Here is a 20,723-nt window from a genome sequence, read left to right as displayed (position 1 = left end):
CCATCAATCATTTTGGTCATTGGATGAAAAATTATGTTAAATAAGGATCAAAATAACAAAATTACCCTTAATTTAATAAACAGACCAAAATGATTTGACCAAAATTGAGGGTATTTTGTCACTTTATCCTTATTTTATGGAGATTTTTCATGAAATAACCAAAATGATTGATTGTGGACAAACTCAATGACCAATTCTATTGATTTCAAATCTTAGGGACTAGCCACTTAGTACTACGTTTTAGTGGTATTCCTCTTCACTTGTAAGTGAGAGATCTTAGGTTTGATTCTCGCGAAAAGCGAAATTGAACCACATTATTGTTAGCTCATTGTGAGGCTCAGCCTACCCCTCCCCTTTTGTGTAGATGATATCATTTGTTCAAAAAAAAAATAAATAAATTTTAGGGACCAAAATGAAGGGTTATGCAAATCTCAAGGACCAGTTTGGCTAAACGCCCTATGCAGTTCAGGCAGTATCAAAACTTTAATAAATTCATCATTAGCAAACTAAACTATCTGTTTATGGTACTAATAACCTTCTACGCAAGGTGTCTTAAACCGGTATCTACATGAGCATAAGCAGTATGCGGAGTACCAAGACGAAGCGCGGCATGTACAATCCTACTTTCCGCCTGATTCCATTTCATGCAGCCTAATGCTTGTGTATCGGTTTCCAGAGAATGCTGCATATGCATCGCTATTTTGTATGTGTTGTTCGTTCACATTCTGAGCCCCCGTCACCTGCACACTCGGTGCATTGTTCGTAGGATTGACACCCAGATGTGAAAGGATACGCGTCTCCTCCAAAGCGGAGAAATACGCATAAGGACCCCATCCTGAATACATCAAAGAAATAGTTAGGAAACTGAGAAACGGAAACAACTAACATACTGTGGCGACGGTATTTTGTGGAAGTATGCAGGAAAAATGAGGAACAGATAAAAGATGTGACCTTGATCATGATAAGGGAAAGGGAAGAATTGCCGGTAACAAAATGAAGCCACAACAAGTCCTGCAGAATATGAACCGCGTATAAAGCTCTCGCATCCTTACATTAGAGCGTTAACTGAAGAAAAGAGATCGTGCAGAACAGACCTAAGAGACCTCCAGCAAACACATCTTGCCAATGGTGCCAATAGTCATCTACTCTTGAAATGGCAACGAGAGATGCAGCAAGGAGAGGAAGCAAGACAATACATAGTTTCGCCACGTGCCCTTTGCGATCAAATGCTTTAATCTTCCCGCACAAGTACAACGAGAGAAATCCTAAACCTGCAAAGGACCCTGCAGAGCAATGCCAAGATGTATCAGTTGTATGGACATGGATGATGAAATTTGAAGAACTAAACGGATCTAGTAGACTTAAACAGCGTAACAGCAGGAAGCATTTCTTACATGAAGCGTGACCACTTGGAAAACTCTTATGTCCTTCCTTTATGTCACTGTCCTTACCATGGCACACTACACCCCCAAACTGATCATAAACCTACACAAAGCGAAAAGATATTTACGCATCAAATTTTACTCGATTTGGAGCAGATTCCATATCACGTTACAACAAATTTTCCACCAGGACATTAAAAGATAGATAAGGATATGGAGCCAATTAAAACATACATCTTTTCCATCAGGAAAGCAACGCCAAAAGAAGTCTGGTCGAGGCCGGCCAACAGCATTTTTTATTGCATCCGTGATAACACCAGTAATCAGCACGGCGAACAAGAGGCCTGCTCTTGCAGATAGATATATAACCAAATTAATGCACGGAACAATAAACAAACAAAAGGTTCCGAGTTTGATAAAAACTAAGCAAACAGGAAAAGAAATGCATTACCAAGAATGCTATGGTGCAGATCATGGACATCTTTCCGACGCATATAGAAAAAGAGGAAAATCACAATAGGCAACAAAACCGAGTACATCTGAAGACATCCCGTTAATTTTAGTACTGCTTACATCAAATCCATACAATCCAACAACCAAATGCACATTGATCAAAATGGAATTAGACTAAAAGAAGCAGCGAAAAACGTACAGGGACAGCCCACACAGGCACCGTGTTCGCTTTCATGGGATATCTAAGGTCTTCCATCATATCCTTCCCCACAAAACGGTAGAACGGATAAATGATGAACAAAATGAGCTCTATCACTGCAAGGAGCAGCAGTATAAGCCAATCGTACATGTGGTTCTTTGCAAGTGCAGCTCCATGGGATTTAATCGTGTACCTTCGTCCCAGTTCGATCTCCGGGGTTCTTACCTGCTTGAACAAATACACTGAATCACTTCCCAACAGAAATACATTGGGAAATAGACAATATTCGATTTGAGTTGACTTGATTAGAGACTTTAGTTCAAAGATGTTTCTAAAATCTATATCAACAAACGAACAAAAAGAATCTAAACGCTTACTGCTTTATGCGTCACAGTTCGAAGCTACTACAAATTATTCTTCCCAAAAGATAAAAACTTGTTTACAGTTTAATCTCAATCATTTATGATAATAAATAACACTTAATAAAGCAATAACAAATTCAAACAGCAAGAAAAGCAAAATTAATCTACCAACCTGAAAGATACCCCGGAAGTTCAAAAGAGATCCTAGATTCCTCCACGCCATAACCAACAGAACCCAGAAATCTACAGGGAAAGTTGTCAAGTTTCGAACTTTCAGACGCAGAAAACAAACCCCAAGTGAACAAACACAACAGAACAAAGGAGGATATAGAAACTCACAAACAGAAAAGCTAAAAAAAGAAAAAGCAGTGTCAGCAACTTGGTCCGCCTCTATTACCTTAATAAAAGAAGACTTCAATTTTTTTCCAGGAAAATGTGAGAACTTTCGTGGAAATTTTCTGCTTGCTGCAAACTGCCAATTATAGTAGGAGAGTTACTATAAACTTTGGAGAGAAAAGAAAGACCTTTACCCGCGTAGAAATGATCCTCCGTTTGCTGACGTGTACAGCCGTGTGGGCGCCCACGTCGGAATTTTATGGTTTTTGGGTGCTACGGCGTCGTTTTTGGTGACTGGTTGCATGTGGTACGGAGGATCGTGGGTGACAGCTGTGCTTGTAACATGGGCTTTGATGGATGGCTAACCGGCGGAATGGAGGTAGTTGATACGGACGGTTACCGTCAGTTGGCGGGGCTATTGGTCCACTCACCTCACAGCCATAAGTAAAAGCGACTTGCCGTTTTACTTTTTATTCATTTTTCTTTTACTTTTTCTTCCTTTTTGTTTGTTTGTTCTTGTTTTTTGAGTTTGTGGTTCGGACTCTATGTTGAGTAATGAGTTTCTTGACTTTAACATTTTCCCAACATTTAATTAATTTATTTTTTTAAATGAGAATTATTTGGCGGCTTTGCCATTGCAATCCACTTTCCACTAACCAATCATGGTATTCCAGCAAATATTAGGGACCTACAACTAGTCTCTCCATTGGGGTTTAGGGTTTAAGCTGGGAGGCAAATCAAACTGTTTGGGCCGAATAAGGCTTTCGGATGTTTTGTATGGGCCTATGGGCTATAAGTGGAGGACTAGATGGAGTATGGGCCTGTGAACAACTGCACACTGCAGCCCAATGTTTTTCTACAGGCATAAATAAAGTCCATGATGCAATGTTAGCAAAGAAAAAAGTCCATTATGCAATGAGATCTTTTGATATAGGTCAAAAGTAACTAAAAATTAGATCTATTTCAAAAGTCAAAAGTCACTAAAAATTGGATCTATTTCAAAAGTTGGTCTATAAAATTGGACATATTTCAAATTTTCCCTTATGCAATTATGATTTTATTTTATTAAACCAATCAATTTCTAATTTAGTATGAAGTAGAGAGAAATGTGGATTACAGCCAGTCGGTTTCTGATGGAAAGAGGGATCCAAATTAGAGACGTTACAGTGACGTTCTAGACTAATAATATAAATACAATATTTGAGTTCATCGCACGAGATGTATTGAATTAGTTGCAATGTATTAGTCTAGAACGTCATAAAAATGTTATCTCCGTCACAATAAAAATTTCCACGTACAAAAAGAGAAGACACTAATGCAATTAGGAACTAGGAATATGACTCGGAAACAGAATGGCGTCATGACTGGCCATACTATGACGTCAATAAACCGCCACGGTCATTAGAAACCTGTGTGGAAAGGAAAGCGAAATTGCTAGTGGGTGGTTAGGAAACAAAAAAAAAAAGAAAAAGAGGAAGAAGGGTTCCAAGTTTCCAACTTCCGAATTCCAACCTGGAAATCGAGGTCGCACTTTCCTTGTGTAAACGTTGACGACAATGAATTTTTTTTTTTTGAACGGAAATATGAGTAGTACATCACGTGTTTTTATAAAAATAGTGAGAAATTTTATTTTTTAAGTTATTAATTTTTTAACACACATATCTTACCATTTGTGTTGTAATACGTGGTGTATCACTCTGTGTACCGATCACACTGAAAAATCTCTCGACGACGACATTTCGGGCTTCTAACCCAAAAACTGAACACACAGAATGCTTGCCTCTATAGTCTTAGTCTCAGCTGTGGTGAACGCTGACGAGGCTGTTGAGCACTTGAGCATGCACTCCAAAACGAAAAGGATCATCTCTGGATCATTTCCTCATAATCCACCAGATCAAATGATTTGTACCGTTGAAATTTGATCAAACGGCTGAAGTTATTATAACTTTTAAAGTGGGCCTATGATTGTAGCCGTTAGATCAAATTTCAAGGGCACATATTCCCTAATTTGATGGATTATGAGGAAGAGATCCGGAAAATATTCATTTCCCTCCAAAATATCCCAAAAGGGATTGCGCTACTGCACGTGCAGCCAACGCTAGCACAACTATAAGCAATAATAAATACAAGACATAATGTGCTAGTTTCATGCACTCACATATGATTGATTATACCATATCTCATCTAAGTAGCATTCACGTAGTAAATTACTTACTACGTCTTGGTTATGACTTACTTTTTATTCATGCCAAATTACTTATTACATCTCAATTGCAAGTTACAATCTTTTATTCATACGAAACCAGGTGGGCACAATTCATCCAAAAGGTCTCGACGTGATGAATTACTTTACTCATTACGTTTTAAGATGCAACTTACTTTTGATCCATGTCGCGCGTCACATTGTTCACAATAAAAAGTAACAATCAATCAACGAAAATCATCTTCTTATTAAAAAGGAGTCCAAGCTCAGAGCAATGGTACGCAATATTTAGGTAAACAATATTCCCCCACGAGAGGTTTGCCTAAACGCCAAAAGGACCCGAATTTTGCCATTTTATTTTTGCGTCTAACACCTAAATTATTAGTCTACCTTATCCCTTGGAAATTAAGCATAAACAAAATGGGAAAAATACAAAAGCCCCACGAGTAGGTGGTTTCATGCTAAAATCTAGTGTATGTCTTATGCCGTTTGAAATATTATCCACCTCCAACTTTAGCTTCGCCCACATCAATAATGTAACCTTCTAATTTGTAAACAAAAAGTGGGTGGCCCCCTACCTAACTGTTGATGGAGGCATTTTTGTTCGACACTCTCAAAATAATGGTAATATTCATTACTTTATTTATTATTATTAGATAAGTTTAAATTTTAAGATTTATATCTATTCACTACACATATCTCGTCTAGAGGTGATAAATAAAGTGTGAACATCACCATCACTTAAGAGTGATGCGTAATGCCACTTTGTACTACGGTTTAGTAGTATTCATTTTCACTTGTAATAAAAAGTTTTAGATTCGATTCTCGCAAAGATGAATTTGAACCACATTATTGCTAGTCCAATTCCCCCACCTATTAGTCTAGATAATATCTTTGTTAAAAAAAAAAAAAATGATGAGCAATAATTATCTCCATTACTACTATTAGCTTATTCCATATGGTTGTATGGTTGGTAGGTTTGGTTAAACTTATAATCCGTGTTCTTTATCAAATACTATGTTAGAATATAAACATCTAATTTTAAAAGTTAATAATGAATCGGTTCTACGAGGATGTAAAAAATTGTCTCATCTTATAAAGGTATGAAACCTAAAAAAATGAAAAGAAACTTATAAGAAATAGCACTATTTATATATTATTAATCAGTTTTAGATCACGACCTCAACATACTTTCAGATTTAAAATGTTTGTTACTTTAACTGTTATTATATTTTGGTTTGGAACAAGTTTGTGCATTATATTTATTTTTCTAACACACACGATCATAAGAGTTCCAATCTTGCTATCTTCATTTTAGATTAAGAAAATTGCTTCCATTATCTTATAAAAATAAAATAATAAATTAAGATGGGTAGTGTTATTATATTTATATGGGTGGGCTGGAAAGCGGTGCGATGCGCCACATTATCCACACCAATATGTCACATTGCATGCTATAAATTGTTCTCGATAATATTATTCTCCTTGTATTTGTATATGTAAAGATTTATTTCTTTTCACACGACAACGCATCATTACTTATACATATAAACGTCGGTATTCAAATGTTTATTTCTTTATCATCATTTTTAAATATTATATTTTTAAAAATTATTTAATTAAAGTCTCTTTTAATGTATCAAACAAATTAACAATTATACTAACAAGTAATATTGTTACGGTCTCCCGTCAAGCTGTTTGATACATATAAATTACTATCAATCTGTGGATGGATTAATATTTTTCATCAAAATATTTAAGGAATGTGACATCGTCGTACGAGAAGTAAAATAATCTCCCTTTGTCAAAACAACATGATATGGTTCTAAACCCTCATGGGTTACGTCATCAAAGAGGGATTTCACTCAAGGTGGGTCCCTCTTATTCTGAACCGAATCCGGCTAAAGTAAGCCTATGAAGCTAAAGAATTCTAGTAGAATTGTAGGGTGAATATTCCTTTATGCTTCACAACTTACGGGGTTTGTATAAAAAATTAAAAAAAAATTAAAAAGAAAAAGGATCCGGCGAGAATCTTAGAGATTATGTGATCGTAATTGTTCATTATTTATCGTACGGTTGGTTTTTGTTAAATATTATTTATATTTTTTTTAAATTTAAAATTTAAAATGATTTCTGACTTCATGATGTACGATAAACCCGGATCCTTTTTCAAAAAAGGGGCTTAAATGTTAAAATGATCGGTCCTTATGTTTATCTTCGTTAGTTAACCAAGAACATTTCCATATAATTTATGTAAAAAATTTTTATAAATTAAAAGAAAAATTATTCTTCTACCAACTCTTCGACCTCCTCCCTAACATTACCCCTTCTCTTTTCTATGTCACGACCTTAATCATTTTTTAGATTGGAAGTTTTGTTTCTTTTATGTGTTATTTCTCATTGATTTGCATTTTCTGTAAAGAGAAAGAGTAATTATTTCTCATATGATTTTTCTTATGATTTTTTTTTAAAAGAGATTGAATAAAATGTCCTTAATTGGCTATCAGAGACAAACACATACTAAATTGTCCATATAACTATAACACATTGACTATTTTGACATTTAAGCTAAAAAAACAATTAAAAGAAAAAAGCAACTTATTGGTTTAATATTCAATAGGTGTAGTGTGCCGACTATATCTAAATAGACCAGTCATTTAATTATATATAATATTTATCGTTCAATTTTAAAGTTTTTAAGTTATTTTTTTTAATTTTATTTATAAATTACCATCAATCTGTGAATAGATTAATATTTTTCATCAAAATATTTAAGGAATGTGACATCATCGTTGGAGAAGTAAAATAATCTCCCTTTGTCAAAACAACAGGTTCTAAACCCTCTTGGGTTACGTCACCAAAGAGGGATTTCACTCAAGGTGGGTCCCTCTTATTCTTAACCGAATCCGGCTAAAGTAAGCCTATGGAGCTAAAGAATTATAGTAGAATTGTAGGGTGAATATTCCTTTATGCTTCACAACTTATAGGGTTTGCATAAAAAAAAAGAAGAGAAGGATTCGGCAAATGATTCTGGCTATTCCATTATTGTGATTGTTCATCGTATATCATACGGTTAATTTTTGTTAAATATTTATATATATATATATTTTTTTTAAATTTAAATTTTGAAATAATTTCTGATCGCACAATGTATGATGAACAATTACGATTATAGGATCTTAGGATCCATTTCCAAAAAAGGACTTAAATGTTAAAATGATTGATCCTTATGTTTATCTTCTTTAGTCAACTAAAGACATTTTCATTTAATTTCTGTAAAAAAAAATTATAAATTAAAAGAAAAATTATTCTTCTGCCAACTCTTCGACCTCCTTAACATTATCCATTCTCTTTTCTATGTCACAAACTTAATCATTTTTCGGATTGGAAGTTTTATTTATTATATGTGTTATTTCTCATTTGATTTGCACTTTTCTGTAAAGAGAAAAAATAATTATTTCTCATATGATTTTTCTTATGAATTTTTTAAAAGAGATTGAATGAAATGTTCTTAATTGGTTAGCGGAGACAAACATGGACTAAATTGGCTAAATAACTATAACACATGAATCATTTTGACATTTAAGCCCAAAAAACAATTAAAAGAAAAAAGCAACTTATAGGGTTAATATTCAACGGGTGTAGTGTGTGGACTGTATCTAAATAGACCAGTCATTTTACTATATATGGTCATTTGGTAGGGTGAATTTACCCCCCGGATCGATACATAAAGTCTACCCAAAATAATTTAGTACTGTATGATTTAGAATTTGACTGGAAATAGTATGCCTATCCTCAATTATTTTAGGCTAAGAAAAGAAGAACTGTGCAACGTCATCTACATCATGACTCATGAAGGTGGGGTTACGATACGAATTTCATTTTCATTACTCATGCTCTACCTTGTCTTTGTTGACAAGTTATTGTTGTTAATCATTATTGTATTTTCTTGGAAAATTTCTTCGACTTCTTCTTGAGAATATGAGAAGGAGAAATGAATGGATGATCGCCGAAATTTGTATAATTGCTCTTTAAAAGTCTGATTGCAAAAATTTTAAGGTATTCAATTTTAAATTTAATTAAATTTAATTAAACCAGACTAAAGTCAATGATTCAAAAATTTGATTTCCTTGCTTTTGAAAATTGTGCGTTTGTAAAACAAATGAGGTGGTTTGTTAGATCATAGTGTGTTTGTGATGTCTTAACAATGAAGGGAGCAAAAGTTTATCCTTGTAAAAGATAAGAAAGGAGTAAACCCTAATTTGATTCTTTTTCAGGATTAGACTGAAAATATGAGTTTAAATATTCAATCATATGAATCTTTGAAAGAAATGAGATGTGATTGGATAATAATATAAAATATTCGCTACAATTAGTTACTGAAACTTTCCATCAATTCTTTGATTAAGGATTAACCATTGATTAGATTATTAACAAATAAGAATACCGAATATTTTGAAGGAATTTACCATTTTAGTAGAACAAATCACGCTTTTTGCTAAACTTGGAGGCGTAAAACGCAAGCAAAAAGCTTGATGTGTAGACCCGGGAGCACCAGATTCTAACAGGCAAACATGTAAACTCCCTCCGGCAATTGCAAAACGTCGACCCTTTACAGCAGGGAGTCCTCATGGCTGCCCCTGGTAAAGTGAACCCTCGCGTTTCTCGCCCACGCCTGCAAATAATACGACGTTTTGCCAGCTGACGGCCAATCCCAGCAAGCGTTATGGCGCGTGCAACAGGGATGAGCGTGGATCTCTGATTTCGGCCGATCGGTGATCTTTTTCAAGTAAGAAAAAGTGAGGAATGATTACGTCACCCGTGGGTGGTGCGTTACGGGATTTGCATTTAATTTCTTAATCACTTCCTGATCGGAATTAAGCCCTGGATAATTTAAGGCTTCAATACGCGTTTAATACACTTGTTGCCTTTTGTGAATTGTGACTTTGTGTGAGAGGGAGCCACAAAAAAGTTTCAAAAGATTCTATTTGTGCAATTGTGAATAATTTAATTTTATGACGTAAATAATTGGGAACTTTAAAGAAAAGCTTCGGTATTGTTCAATCAAACGAAAAATCACATGTTTACACTAAAAAGTCAATTATTGTACTATTCACTTTAATTTTTATTTTGTCTTTATCGTTAAAACTCAAAGCTTTCAACTTATTTTCATTAATTTTTCTTAAATAATTTGCTTTTCCAAATATGAATCAATCCATATCAGTTGAGGATTGATATAAAAGCATTTTCTGCCCACTATGTTGTTGCTGAGGTTCTAAGTTTGAATACATACATAGCCACTAAATTAGACGCATTTGTTTGGTGGTCACTTGAGTTGTGATAAAATATTTCGGTATGATCATTGCATCACTATGCAATTTTATAATTTACTCATGTTATAATCCATATTTTATTTATTTATTAACACGATAATACTTAAAATATAATGACACTAATAGTATTATGTGACGGTCGTTTCTACGTAAATTTCTAATTGGCTATTGTTGTCAAAAGGGTGTAACCATTCATTTTGTGCGTTCATAATCATTTTAGAGCAAGCTCAACTATTTTTTGTCAAAGAGAATTTTGAACCACATTATTATTAGCTTATATGATGTTTAGTTTATTTTCTCACTCTCTTAGTATAGATAAAATCGTTTGTTTAAAAAATAGAAATAGTCAAGGGCTATGGGATTGGACATTCAATATGATTTTCATAGGACTACTGTGAGTTTGGGTGCAGCAGATACCACATGAGCTTCCTCTGGTCGATGAGAAATTTTTCAATGTGACCGACATACGAGTTGGTACATCACGTGTCACTATACAAATAATGAGATATGTGTGTTAAAAATTTAATAACTTAAAAAATAAAATTTTTCACCACTTACATAATAACATGTGATGTACCACTAGTGTTTCCATCATAATTAAAAATTTCTTCTCATGGACCCTAACTGGAACCAATCAGTTTACTAGCTGTCAACCCATCTGGACTAGTACACAGTTTCATTTCCAGCTTGGCCTTTTCCCCACAATTCCCTCCTCTTTCCCTCCTCCCCATAAAAAAGTTCACAATTTTATTATTACCTAACATTATTAATCCAAATAATTAACCCAAAACCCCCTTTTTAGTACATTTACCAAACAAATAAACTAAATTAATATTTAAAAAATAGACGAAATATACGAAAAAATTAAAAAAAGAAAAAGCAAACAGCTGGAATATTGAGGAGAGCAGACCAGGTGTGGAGTAACTATAAGAGCATCCACTCCCCATTCGTCAGCCCCTCTTTTTCTCTCTCCTCTCTTTCTCCGCCCCCAAAAGGAGAAGAAGAGTGAAATTCTAAACCACCACCACCCACCAAAAAACCCTCACAATACTCTCTCACTCACTCCACTCCTCCGCCGCTATGGACCCATCACCAGCGGCGCCCCCGCTGCAATCCCACCACCTGAACTACGCCGACTCCCTCGACTCTTCCCCTCGCTCCCGCAACACCGACTCATGGGACGAGCCTCAACCCCCCACCACCAGGCTCCGCCTTATGTGCAGCTACGGCGGCCACATCGTCCCCCGCCCCCACGACAAGTCGCTATGCTACGTCGGAGGCGACACCCGAATCGTCGTGGTCGACCGCCAGACCTCCCTCTCCGACCTTTCCGACCGCCTCTCCAAGACTCTCCTCAACGGCCGACCCTTCACCCTCAAGTACCAGCTCCCCAGCGAGGACCTCGACTCCTTAATCTCCCTCACCACCGACGAGGACCTCGACAACATGATCGACGAGTACGACCGCACGGCCAACCACAGCGGCGCTTCGTCCAAACCCTCGCGACTCCGTCTCTTTCTCTTCCCCCTGAAGCCCGAGTCGTCGCAATCGATGGGGCCCATTCTCGATATTTCAGCCAATAAGTCCGAGGACTGGTTCTTGAACGCGCTCAATGGCGCGTCTGGTATGCTCAATCGGGGCTTCTCCGACTCCGCCTCCGTCAACTGCTTGCTGGGTCTCGACGACGATTCGATTTCCGGCGGTGCTGCCAATAATTTGGACTCCGGTTCGAGAGACGTCGAGGTTTCGGTTCCTGCGAATGGCAAGAATGCCAAACAGGGCGGAGGTGCCGGCGGTGGGAACGGGCAGGACGTTCAATCTGTCCCCGATTCGCCGATGCTTGAGAACTCCTCATCGTTTGGGTCCACGTCATCGTCGCCATCGCTTGCGAACTTGCCGCCGATTCGGGTCCACGTGGAAGATGGCGGCGGCGGTGGAGGTGGAGGCGGGATTGGAGTGCAGGATCAGAAGATGGGGATTGAAGAGCAGTTTGCTCAGATGACTGTTGGTGGTGGTGTTGGGCAGAAGCAAGACGACGGTGCTTTCGCGGTCCTTTCATCGCCTCCTCAGATGCCCACTTCCATCGTGGCATCCGCCGCGCCGCTGAGCACGGCCACCAATTACTTGAATCGCGTAGTTTCGGACGATGAGCGATCCGATCACGGCGCCCCAGCTGGTTACCGGAAACCAGCGCCACCGCAGCCTCAGCTTCAGCCACTGACTCTGCCTCCTCAGTCTCAGCAGCCCAAATCTAGTGGCGTTATTGATTTGCCCTCCCCAGATTCAGTTTCAAGGTATGCCTAATTGTTCTCAATAATTAGCCTGATTAGTCATTTAGAACTTCTGTTTTTAGTAATCTGATTGTTTAAATTGCTCTTAAGTTGTTGTTTGGGGTGATGATCAAGTGATTAATTGGGGGTTATAATTTCAATTCTGCAGTGACAATAGTTTATCAAATGCCATGTCTCGCCCAAAACCTGTAATTTATCAAGACCCAGTAGTTCAAATCCCCTCTGCAAACGCCAGGTTTCCGGCAAACCTCGTTGATCCGAAATTAAATCTTTCCGATCCAACCACTCGGATTCAGATGCAACAACAGGTACACGATTCTGGGTACGTTTTGCAATCGCAATTCGATCATCATCAGCAGCAGCAGCAGCAACAGCAACACCACCAGCAACAAGCACAACAACAACACCACCAACAACAAGCACAACAGCAACACCACCAACAACAAGCACAACAGCAACACCACCAACAACAAGCACAACAGCAACACCACCAACAACAAGCACAACAACACTACCAACAACAAGGACAACAGCAACACCACCAACAAGAAGCACAGCAGCCACATCAATTTATACACGCTGGAACACATTACATCCAGCACCACCCAGGTTCGGTCCCCATTCCGGCGTACTACCCGGTGTATCCGCCCCAGCAGCAACAGCACCACCATCATCATCCCCAGCTTGATCAGCAGCAGCAGCAATACCAAGTTTATTACATGCCTGCCAGGCCGCCACAACCTTACACTACTTTGCCAGTTGAGCAATCAAATATCAGTGATTCTGCCACTCCTATTCCTTCAAGCCACTCCCAAACGCCTCCTAATCCTGCCATTTCCTCATCCGCGGCTTACAGCCAGATGAGGAATGCCCAAATTGTCAAACCAGAAATGGCTGCCCCAGCAGGGGTGTACAGAACGGCAACCACAGCAGCTCCACCTCTTGTTCAAGTCCCTTCTGCTCAGCATCAGCAGCAATATGTTGGCTACTCCACCCAAATTCACCATCCGTCCCAATCGGCCGTTCCTTCTTCCGGGGGTAATGCCAGTTATGCCTATGAATATGCTACTGATCCCTCTCATGCGCAGATATACTACACACAACCTCTGGCGCCCTCAATGCCTTCTCAGTACCAAACTATGACATCTGCGGCCGCCAGGGTGCTGCCAGAAGTCTCTGCTCAGCTTCCCACCGACAACATCAAGCAGCAGAGATGAGGGAAGTGAACAATGCCTGGAGAAGGAAACAATTTTGGGAAAGTGGGAGGCTTTGGTTTTTATGTTTAAAGTTTATTTATCTGTTTCTAGAGTCTTTGGCTTTGGTATTGGTATAATTGGTTATGGTATGTATTTGTGATAGATAATAAGGAAACTTTGGTGGTCGTCGTCGTCGTCTTCTTCTTCTTCTTTCTTGTAAGGTCACATGGTTGCTGCTCCATTGCCGCCGCCGTCGTCTTCCTACAAGAGAAGTGGATAGGAATATGAAAAGGTGGTCTCTGGGATTATAGTTATATACTGTAAAAGCTGGAAAACTCAACCAAACATAAATATTGTGTGCTTGTGCAGATCGGGTTTCTGAATAAATGTTTTATAAGTAACAAATAGATTTCTGTTTATATTGTGTTGCTTAGTAGATATTTGATGAGCATGACATACATGTTTCGTCGCTCAATTGCAATTTCTCAGCAGAAGCAAGCCACTGCAATTGCAGTTTTGTGATGAGAGGGAGAGGGAACATTTCTGCTCGTAAGTGCTTTTGTTACAAGTAATTTGATGGTTACTGTTGGCATAAATTCAGCTGCGACTTCTTCCTCGAGTTCTGTCAGGATTGCGACTCGATGAAGAGCTTTACAACCGCATTGCCCTTCTTCACTCACGGAATATTCTCGAATTGGGTTTTTCGCCCATTGTCAAGATTCCTCATTACTAGCCCCCGAGTCCGGGTTGTATCTCAGTCCAATTGCCACTAATTTTCCTCCACAAACTAGGGTCGCTTTTAACTTTTAAGCGTTATTATCTTGTCAAACATATTTAGAAACGTTTTTTTTATTGTTAAAAAGCACTTTACAATTTCAAACGGAGCCCTTAGTGATCCATTTCCTACCACTCCATTTCAAAACAAGCCCTGGCTAATGAATGTTAATTTGGATATATCCCCACCAAATGATGTAAAATTTGGCTTTAAAGTTAATGGAATCTGGTGGGATGGGGACACAAATCTTATGTGGAATTGTGTAACATCAATCGACAATGACATTTGATGTTGTCAAAATTTGAAAACTTTGGCTCCCGAAACAAACAAACAAAAAATAAAATAATGTCGACCAAAAGAACAAAAACATAAAATCCACCACAATCATCTAATCTCATCAGATCGAAATTGACCCCTAGCAAAAAGTGCATGATATTCGGCAGATCACAGTGACAGTGTGTTTTAGATTCTTCTTGTTTTGATTTAACCTAGTAATTAATGTGTTAATTAGTAATTAAACGGCCGGCATTAGTACAAGGTTTGTGGTTTGATTTTGGGATGGGAGAGCGATTACTGAGTTACTTGTACTATTATGATTATAATTTAAGTTGACACATGGTGCCAAAGTTGTTGTTTTCACTCTAGTCCAAGCGAAGACAAGTAGCTCAATACTTTTAGCAGTAGTTTGTGATTGCTAAAATAACTGATTGAAGTAGACGTGAGTTAGTTTGAGATAAGAGAATATGTTCAGCCATCCTTATCTTTGAATTCTACTTCTCTACCCGTAGTTGAGATTGGAATAGCGCATTTTGCGACGAATATCAAGCAAGTCCATATAGAAAGAGGGAGGGACCATGGAATTTGACGCTCTCAATATTCAATGTTCAACATGAAGAATATGTGAAATATCGTATTTTGATTCCCAGTTTGGCAGATGGGGCATAACTATTTATTTGTGAAGGAGAAAGGTCTGCCAGAAGAAATTGGCGCCATCAATTCATCATCTCATGTCGCATTCATATACAACAAGAATCCTTTTGTTTTGGAATTCGATTTGGATTTGATCCGATTTGCAATGGCTCCCACTAGAGGAAGAGATTTATTTGATTTTTACTTAGTATCATGCAAAGACAATAATGTGGATTGAGGGGCCCACTATTTTCAAAAATGTTGTTAGATCAACTCATTTAGATTTAGTCGAAATTAAAAAAAAATTTAAAAAAAAAAAATTAAAAGTTTGAAATTTGCAATGGTTTCGGCAAATTTTATGTAGTCAATCGGTAAATATCATTAATATTCATTTGATTTTTCTATATCCAATGTTTAAATATGTACAAAATTATCGATATTTCCGTTGAAATGTTCAAAAATCGGATAAATATAAAAAGAGAAACTTATTCTCGTACCGGCAAGATGTAGGAAAATTAATAATTATCGATGACATCTACCAATTCACTACAGAAAATTGCCGCAACCTATATCTCGCCGATATAAGGTGAAGTTTCCTTTTCACCCCCTTTTCATATCGAGTTTTAATTTTTCAAATGTTTCGATGGAAAAATCGACAATTGTGTAGATATTTTAAACACGAGTATCACTAACCCACCTGTATTAAATAGTGCTTCAACAAAGTTGCGTGTCTAAATAACATTTCTCGCTCTTACATTAGAATTGGTAAATTAATATTGGCTCTTACAAGAATTATTTTACATCTACAAAAAACGATAAATATGGTCAGTTAATGTTAACCTCGAAAACTCTCACACATTGATCTGCCCCGCAAGAAGCGAGCTGAAAGCTACCGGAATCTTCATTCTTGCAGTTTCTCCATGCCAAACGGTTTACAGCAGAGACATGGCACATCAACGGATCAAGCCGTACGACAAGGGAAGCAACTGCGCCTGCTACTCCAGCATCAGATCTTTTAACGGAGAGATTCCACAATTCAATGAGTCCGTTTTCCATTCCAACTGCAAGGAGCCCATCGTTGCTCTTGCGATCAAGACCGATCCAAGATAGGGCCATGACACTGCTACTGAACTGGGGAAGAGTCGTGAGCAGCTTCACCGAAGATTCATTTTCCACTGTCCAGATCTTCACTGTCTTGTCCCTCGAGCCTGTGGCAAATTCGTAGCCGTGTGGATTCCAAGAGCATGCCCATATGATTCTTTTGTGTGCCTCCTGCTTCGCTACGAGCTGGTAACTAATTTCATCGGTGCCTAAACAGAGATATCAGAAGAACTATGTATCACGGAAAGTCTTAGCAATCTTTTGACAGGTGATCACTTGGTAACAGTGAAAGTACCTAGCTTAGGGAAGGGATCCGAAGAGGACCCCTTCCTCCTAATCCATCAAATTAGGGAATCCGTGCCATTGAAATTTGATCCAATAATAACTTCAGCCATTGGATCAATTTTCAACGGTACGAATTCCCTGATTTGGTGGATTAGGAAGAAGGGATCCGGAGAGGATCCCTTTCCCCTAGCTTAAACTAAAGCGTACCTGCTTTATCGATTGAAAATACGGAGAACTGGCGATCCCTTGATACCGCCAACAGGAATTTGTCATCATGAGAGAATTCCATTTGTGTCACTGTCAAAGTATGACTCTGCAAGCGACCAACTGCTTTCCATGAACCAATTTGCCATAGCCATATTTCTGCTACCGCTGCTGATTGGGCCTGCAACATAATCATTGTTTAGTACAACAATAACTTATGAAACGAGTTATTCTTGTTACGCCTTACTTTCAAATGATTTACAATTCTTTCGGTACTATCAAATAATTTCCTCCAATCTATCCACCAGTCTAAGTGCGATCCATTCTCTAGAGCAATGTTTTGCCTAAGAAATTTTTAAGATTATCCATGTTTCCGTTATTATCACAGCAAGTACAATGACTCCACATACCTTACATGAAGAAGCAACAAGCTTCCCGTCATGATCACTGCACAAAGCAAACAGTTCATTCCCATGACCGTAAAGTTTGTGCGACTCTGGCCATAGTGTATGCCATGCCAGTTGATCTTCAATGGGAGGTTCAGTCAACACAACTGGAACTGCATCAGGAATGGTTTCAAGTGTGTCGAGGCCATCGTTCACATTCTTGTCTGGGGTATGCTGCTCAGCTGACAAAAAGAAACAAAATCAATAAATAAAATAAATTAAGCCCTTAAAAACTATTCCTAATTTACAAAACTTGATTGAGAAAAAAAAAGAACGATACTTGCTAGAAAAACCACATTAATATTAGAAAAGAAAGAAGGGCGAGAGGAGAGAGAGTTACCGTGAACATAAATAGGTTTCTGTGATAGCCCAAGAGCAGACATATTTGCACCCAAAATCTGAACACCAACTTGGAGATCATCTGCAAAGTTAGACGTTTGTGAAATGGCATGACCCAATGTCTTCAAGAAAGACAAAGGAGCTTCAAACACTCTGGCAACTTTCTCATCAGCTCCGCTGACAAATCGATGGTTCCCTTTTCCTTGGATGATGGCCACACAGCTAATATTATGACCATGAACTTGAGGGCGTGCAATTTCATGCCAAGACTCCTCATCCCTAGGAGACGCCTCATTTTGCCAAGGAGCAAAAATTCGAGTTGTCTGATCATGACTGACTGAGAGCAAGTATTGACCAGACCTTCCCCATGCAATATCTGTTATTGCTGCAAAATGGCCAGATGGAACCTTTTGTGGTTGCCAATTTTCATAGTCAGTGCCGACATTTTTCCAAAGATGGAAAGATCCACCATATCCATGTGCTAATATTGAATCTCCATTAGGGCTCCAGTGGCCGCCATAAAACCCTAGAGCACAATGACTTAATTCTCCAACAGTAACAACATTCATCCAGATACCGGATGTCTTTTCAGGTTTCCAAATCATCATTGTCTTGTCCATAGATGCAGATAAGATGCTTTGGGGTTGACAGTAGGCAATCCCTTCGGAAGATGCATTTGATGGGGGTTGCCACTCCACTGAATACACCCAATCTTCATGTCCAATTAGAAGAGATTCCAACGATACCTGATATGATGTTGTGCCGGCTATAAGTACAGGGCCTTCAATATAAGATGCTAAGCTCACTTTTTCTTTCCGGTAAGCACTCTGGTTGCTGTCCAAAGACCCCTTTAAAGCCATCTTCCAAATGCGTATGCCTCTGTCTTGAGATGAACTAACAAGTAGAACATTGCTTGCCTCACCATTGGTGCACGTAGGTAATGCGAAATCCAGACTTCTGATCCAATCTGTATGCCCTTTCAACTCGCACCCTTTAACAAACTACATGTACATATGAAAAGAATTCAAAACTTATTTAAGGCACAAAAATGTCAACAACAAAAAAAAATCAGAAAATTGATTAATATAATGCTACATACCTTTCCTCTCCTCTCCCCGCTGTAAAGGTGAATTTTGTTATCTAGTCCTCCCATTGCCAGGACTAAGTGCCCAGTACTTCCAGGCAACTCTGATAACGAAAGCGCTACCATGGGTTTTGTACCAACGGAGAGAGAATCCAGATGCAACAGTTCACAGTCACCTAGAAAAACTCAGAAAAGTCATGTTTCCAATTGATTTTGAAATTCTTTCATTTGATGTGAAGGGAGAACTTTTGGCTGTATCATTCATTACAAAAACATGATATTGTTGTGCTTTAGAACTGTTAAAACTTTTATATAATGGTTGTTTCAAATCCATAACATGAACCTAAGTAGATCGATTTAGGGAAGAGTTCGAAGGAATGGTGTTGCCACTTCATGACCTGTCTTGTACCCCTTCTTTGACATTGTCAGTAGAATCAAATGTGTAGAACTAAAGCAAATCAACTTAGATATCTATAAAACTTATGAAAGTTAACAATTTGACTTAGTCCACTGAATTTTGGGCTCACCTCCACTAGATGATGGAAAAACAACCTCCCATATATAAACGGTACTATCGGAAGACGTAGAGGCAAAGATTGCCTCAGTTTGAGAAACCATAATTCCAGTAATGCATGTAACACCCTTCTTGTGCAACTGAGGTAGCTGTTGCACATACCCCCACTGTAAAGGAAAAGCAAACAGAGTCCATGAAGATAACACATTTCAACAGAAAACAATTCTTTCAAATATATTCGCAACTCAGACACAACTAACTGATTAAGAAGTAAACAGACTTCCGAAAACTGAAATAAGTAACGAACCCTCCAACTAGCTAAGAGACATACGAGAGGGCCTAAAAACTACAACCTTTCACACAGTTTTAGCTAGCTAGAACCCTCCTACTAGCTAGGAAATAAATAAGAGGACCTAAAACTACAACTTTTCACACAGTTTTAACTAGCTATTCGCTACATTCGTTCAACAATTCAATGCAACCTACTGTACTGATAAGTTTCGAAGGAAACTTTAAGAAAACACCAACAAAAACAATAAGATTTGCAATAACACGAACACCGGCAACGACAAGAGTATACCTTTCCTTCAAGAACAGAGAACTCCCACAAAATAATTGCACCAGCAGCATCTCCAGAGAGCAAATAATGCCGGTCCAAGTGTTTAGCTGTGGAAATCCGGCAAAATCTAGTCAGAAACCCAAATAACAACTTAAAAACAGTAAATTTGAATTCAGAAAACACTAAAAATACTCTCTTTTTTTCTTCACTTGTTTCAGAAAAATCCCAAAAAGTACCTCTATATGCAAACTTGTTACTTGGGAGCCAATGGGTGCAATTCACAGCAGCCTTGTGACCCGGAAGAGTAGTCCAAATTTGAGCTGTCTGCAGCCATTTTTGTAAAATAAAAAAAAATAAATAAATAAATTAGTTTGAATGGAAAACTGGGTTCATAAAGGGGAGATAGAGAGAGAGAGAGAGAGGACCTTCGGATTAAAGATAGCGACGGCGTTTTGGGCACCGAAAGCAACCAAATCACAAGCACCCCACGAGACGTTGTTGACGATTCTGTTGCAGCCTGCTCCTATGAACACTCCCTTCACTCCAACCCCACTCCCTCCTCCGCCACCATCTCCGCTAGACATGGTGGAAGAACTGGCTGTGGTTTGGCAGATAGACGGCGGCTTCAGCCTTCAGGTGTTGGAAGCTCTCGTTCTGCTTTTGCTGGTCCGGGCAAAAGTGAGAGAAAGGAAGAAAGGAATTTTTGGGCCGGAGTTAGAAAAATGGGCCGAGGCCCAAAATCAAAGACTTAC

The 20,723-nt window shown here is 38.3% G+C and overlaps 3 protein-coding genes across 7 annotated transcripts; 1 reads left to right on the top strand and 2 right to left on the bottom strand.

Annotated features, from left to right (window-relative positions):
- Positions 1 to 387: 387 nt before the first annotated feature.
- LOC137737569 (putative lipid phosphate phosphatase 3, chloroplastic) lies at positions 388 to 2,914 on the bottom strand. 5 transcript variants are annotated; one of them, XM_068477091.1, is made up of 9 exons: positions 2,794 to 2,914; positions 2,569 to 2,639; positions 2,035 to 2,262; positions 1,834 to 1,921; positions 1,617 to 1,726; positions 1,395 to 1,485; positions 1,095 to 1,283; positions 952 to 1,011; positions 388 to 835 (listed from the first exon to the last, which is right to left on the bottom strand). In XM_068477091.1, the coding sequence occupies exons 2-9, from the start codon at positions 2,617 to 2,619 to the stop codon at positions 621 to 623; spliced, it is 1,032 nt and encodes a 343-aa protein (XP_068333192.1). In that variant the 5' UTR covers positions 2,620 to 2,639; positions 2,794 to 2,914; the 3' UTR covers positions 388 to 620. The 5 variants fall into 5 exon arrangements, with proteins under 5 accessions (XP_068333192.1, XP_068333193.1, XP_068333194.1 ...); XM_068477093.1 differs by having other exon boundaries at positions 391 to 835; positions 2,035 to 2,259; XM_068477092.1 differs by lacking the exon at positions 2,794 to 2,914 and having other exon boundaries at positions 2,569 to 2,773.
- An 8,321-nt stretch (positions 2,915 to 11,235) lies between these two features.
- Positions 11,236 to 14,174, top strand: LOC137737077 (RAF-like serine/threonine-protein kinase PRAF). Its single transcript, XM_068476437.1, has 2 exons — positions 11,236 to 12,562; positions 12,708 to 14,174. Exons 1-2 carry the CDS (start codon positions 11,349 to 11,351, stop codon positions 13,774 to 13,776), a joined length of 2,283 nt encoding a protein of 760 aa, XP_068332538.1. The 5' UTR covers positions 11,236 to 11,348; the 3' UTR covers positions 13,777 to 14,174.
- A 1,878-nt stretch (positions 14,175 to 16,052) lies between these two features.
- Positions 16,053 to 20,648, bottom strand: LOC137737713 (elongator complex protein 2-like). The gene is made up of 9 exons (XM_068477259.1): positions 20,397 to 20,648; positions 20,208 to 20,295; positions 19,993 to 20,078; positions 19,426 to 19,579; positions 18,914 to 19,074; positions 17,816 to 18,815; positions 17,440 to 17,657; positions 17,033 to 17,210; positions 16,053 to 16,749 (listed from the first exon to the last, which is right to left on the bottom strand). Exons 1-9 carry the CDS (start codon positions 20,553 to 20,555, stop codon positions 16,265 to 16,267), a joined length of 2,529 nt encoding a protein of 842 aa, XP_068333360.1. The 5' UTR covers positions 20,556 to 20,648; the 3' UTR covers positions 16,053 to 16,264.
- Between the last annotated feature and the right edge of the window lie 75 nt (positions 20,649 to 20,723).

This window comes from Pyrus communis, chromosome 6, assembly GCF_963583255.1.
Source record: "Pyrus communis chromosome 6, drPyrComm1.1, whole genome shotgun sequence".
Taxonomy (NCBI): Eukaryota; Viridiplantae; Streptophyta; class Magnoliopsida; order Rosales; family Rosaceae; genus Pyrus; species Pyrus communis.
This window is presented reverse-complemented; position numbering and strand designations above follow the sequence as displayed.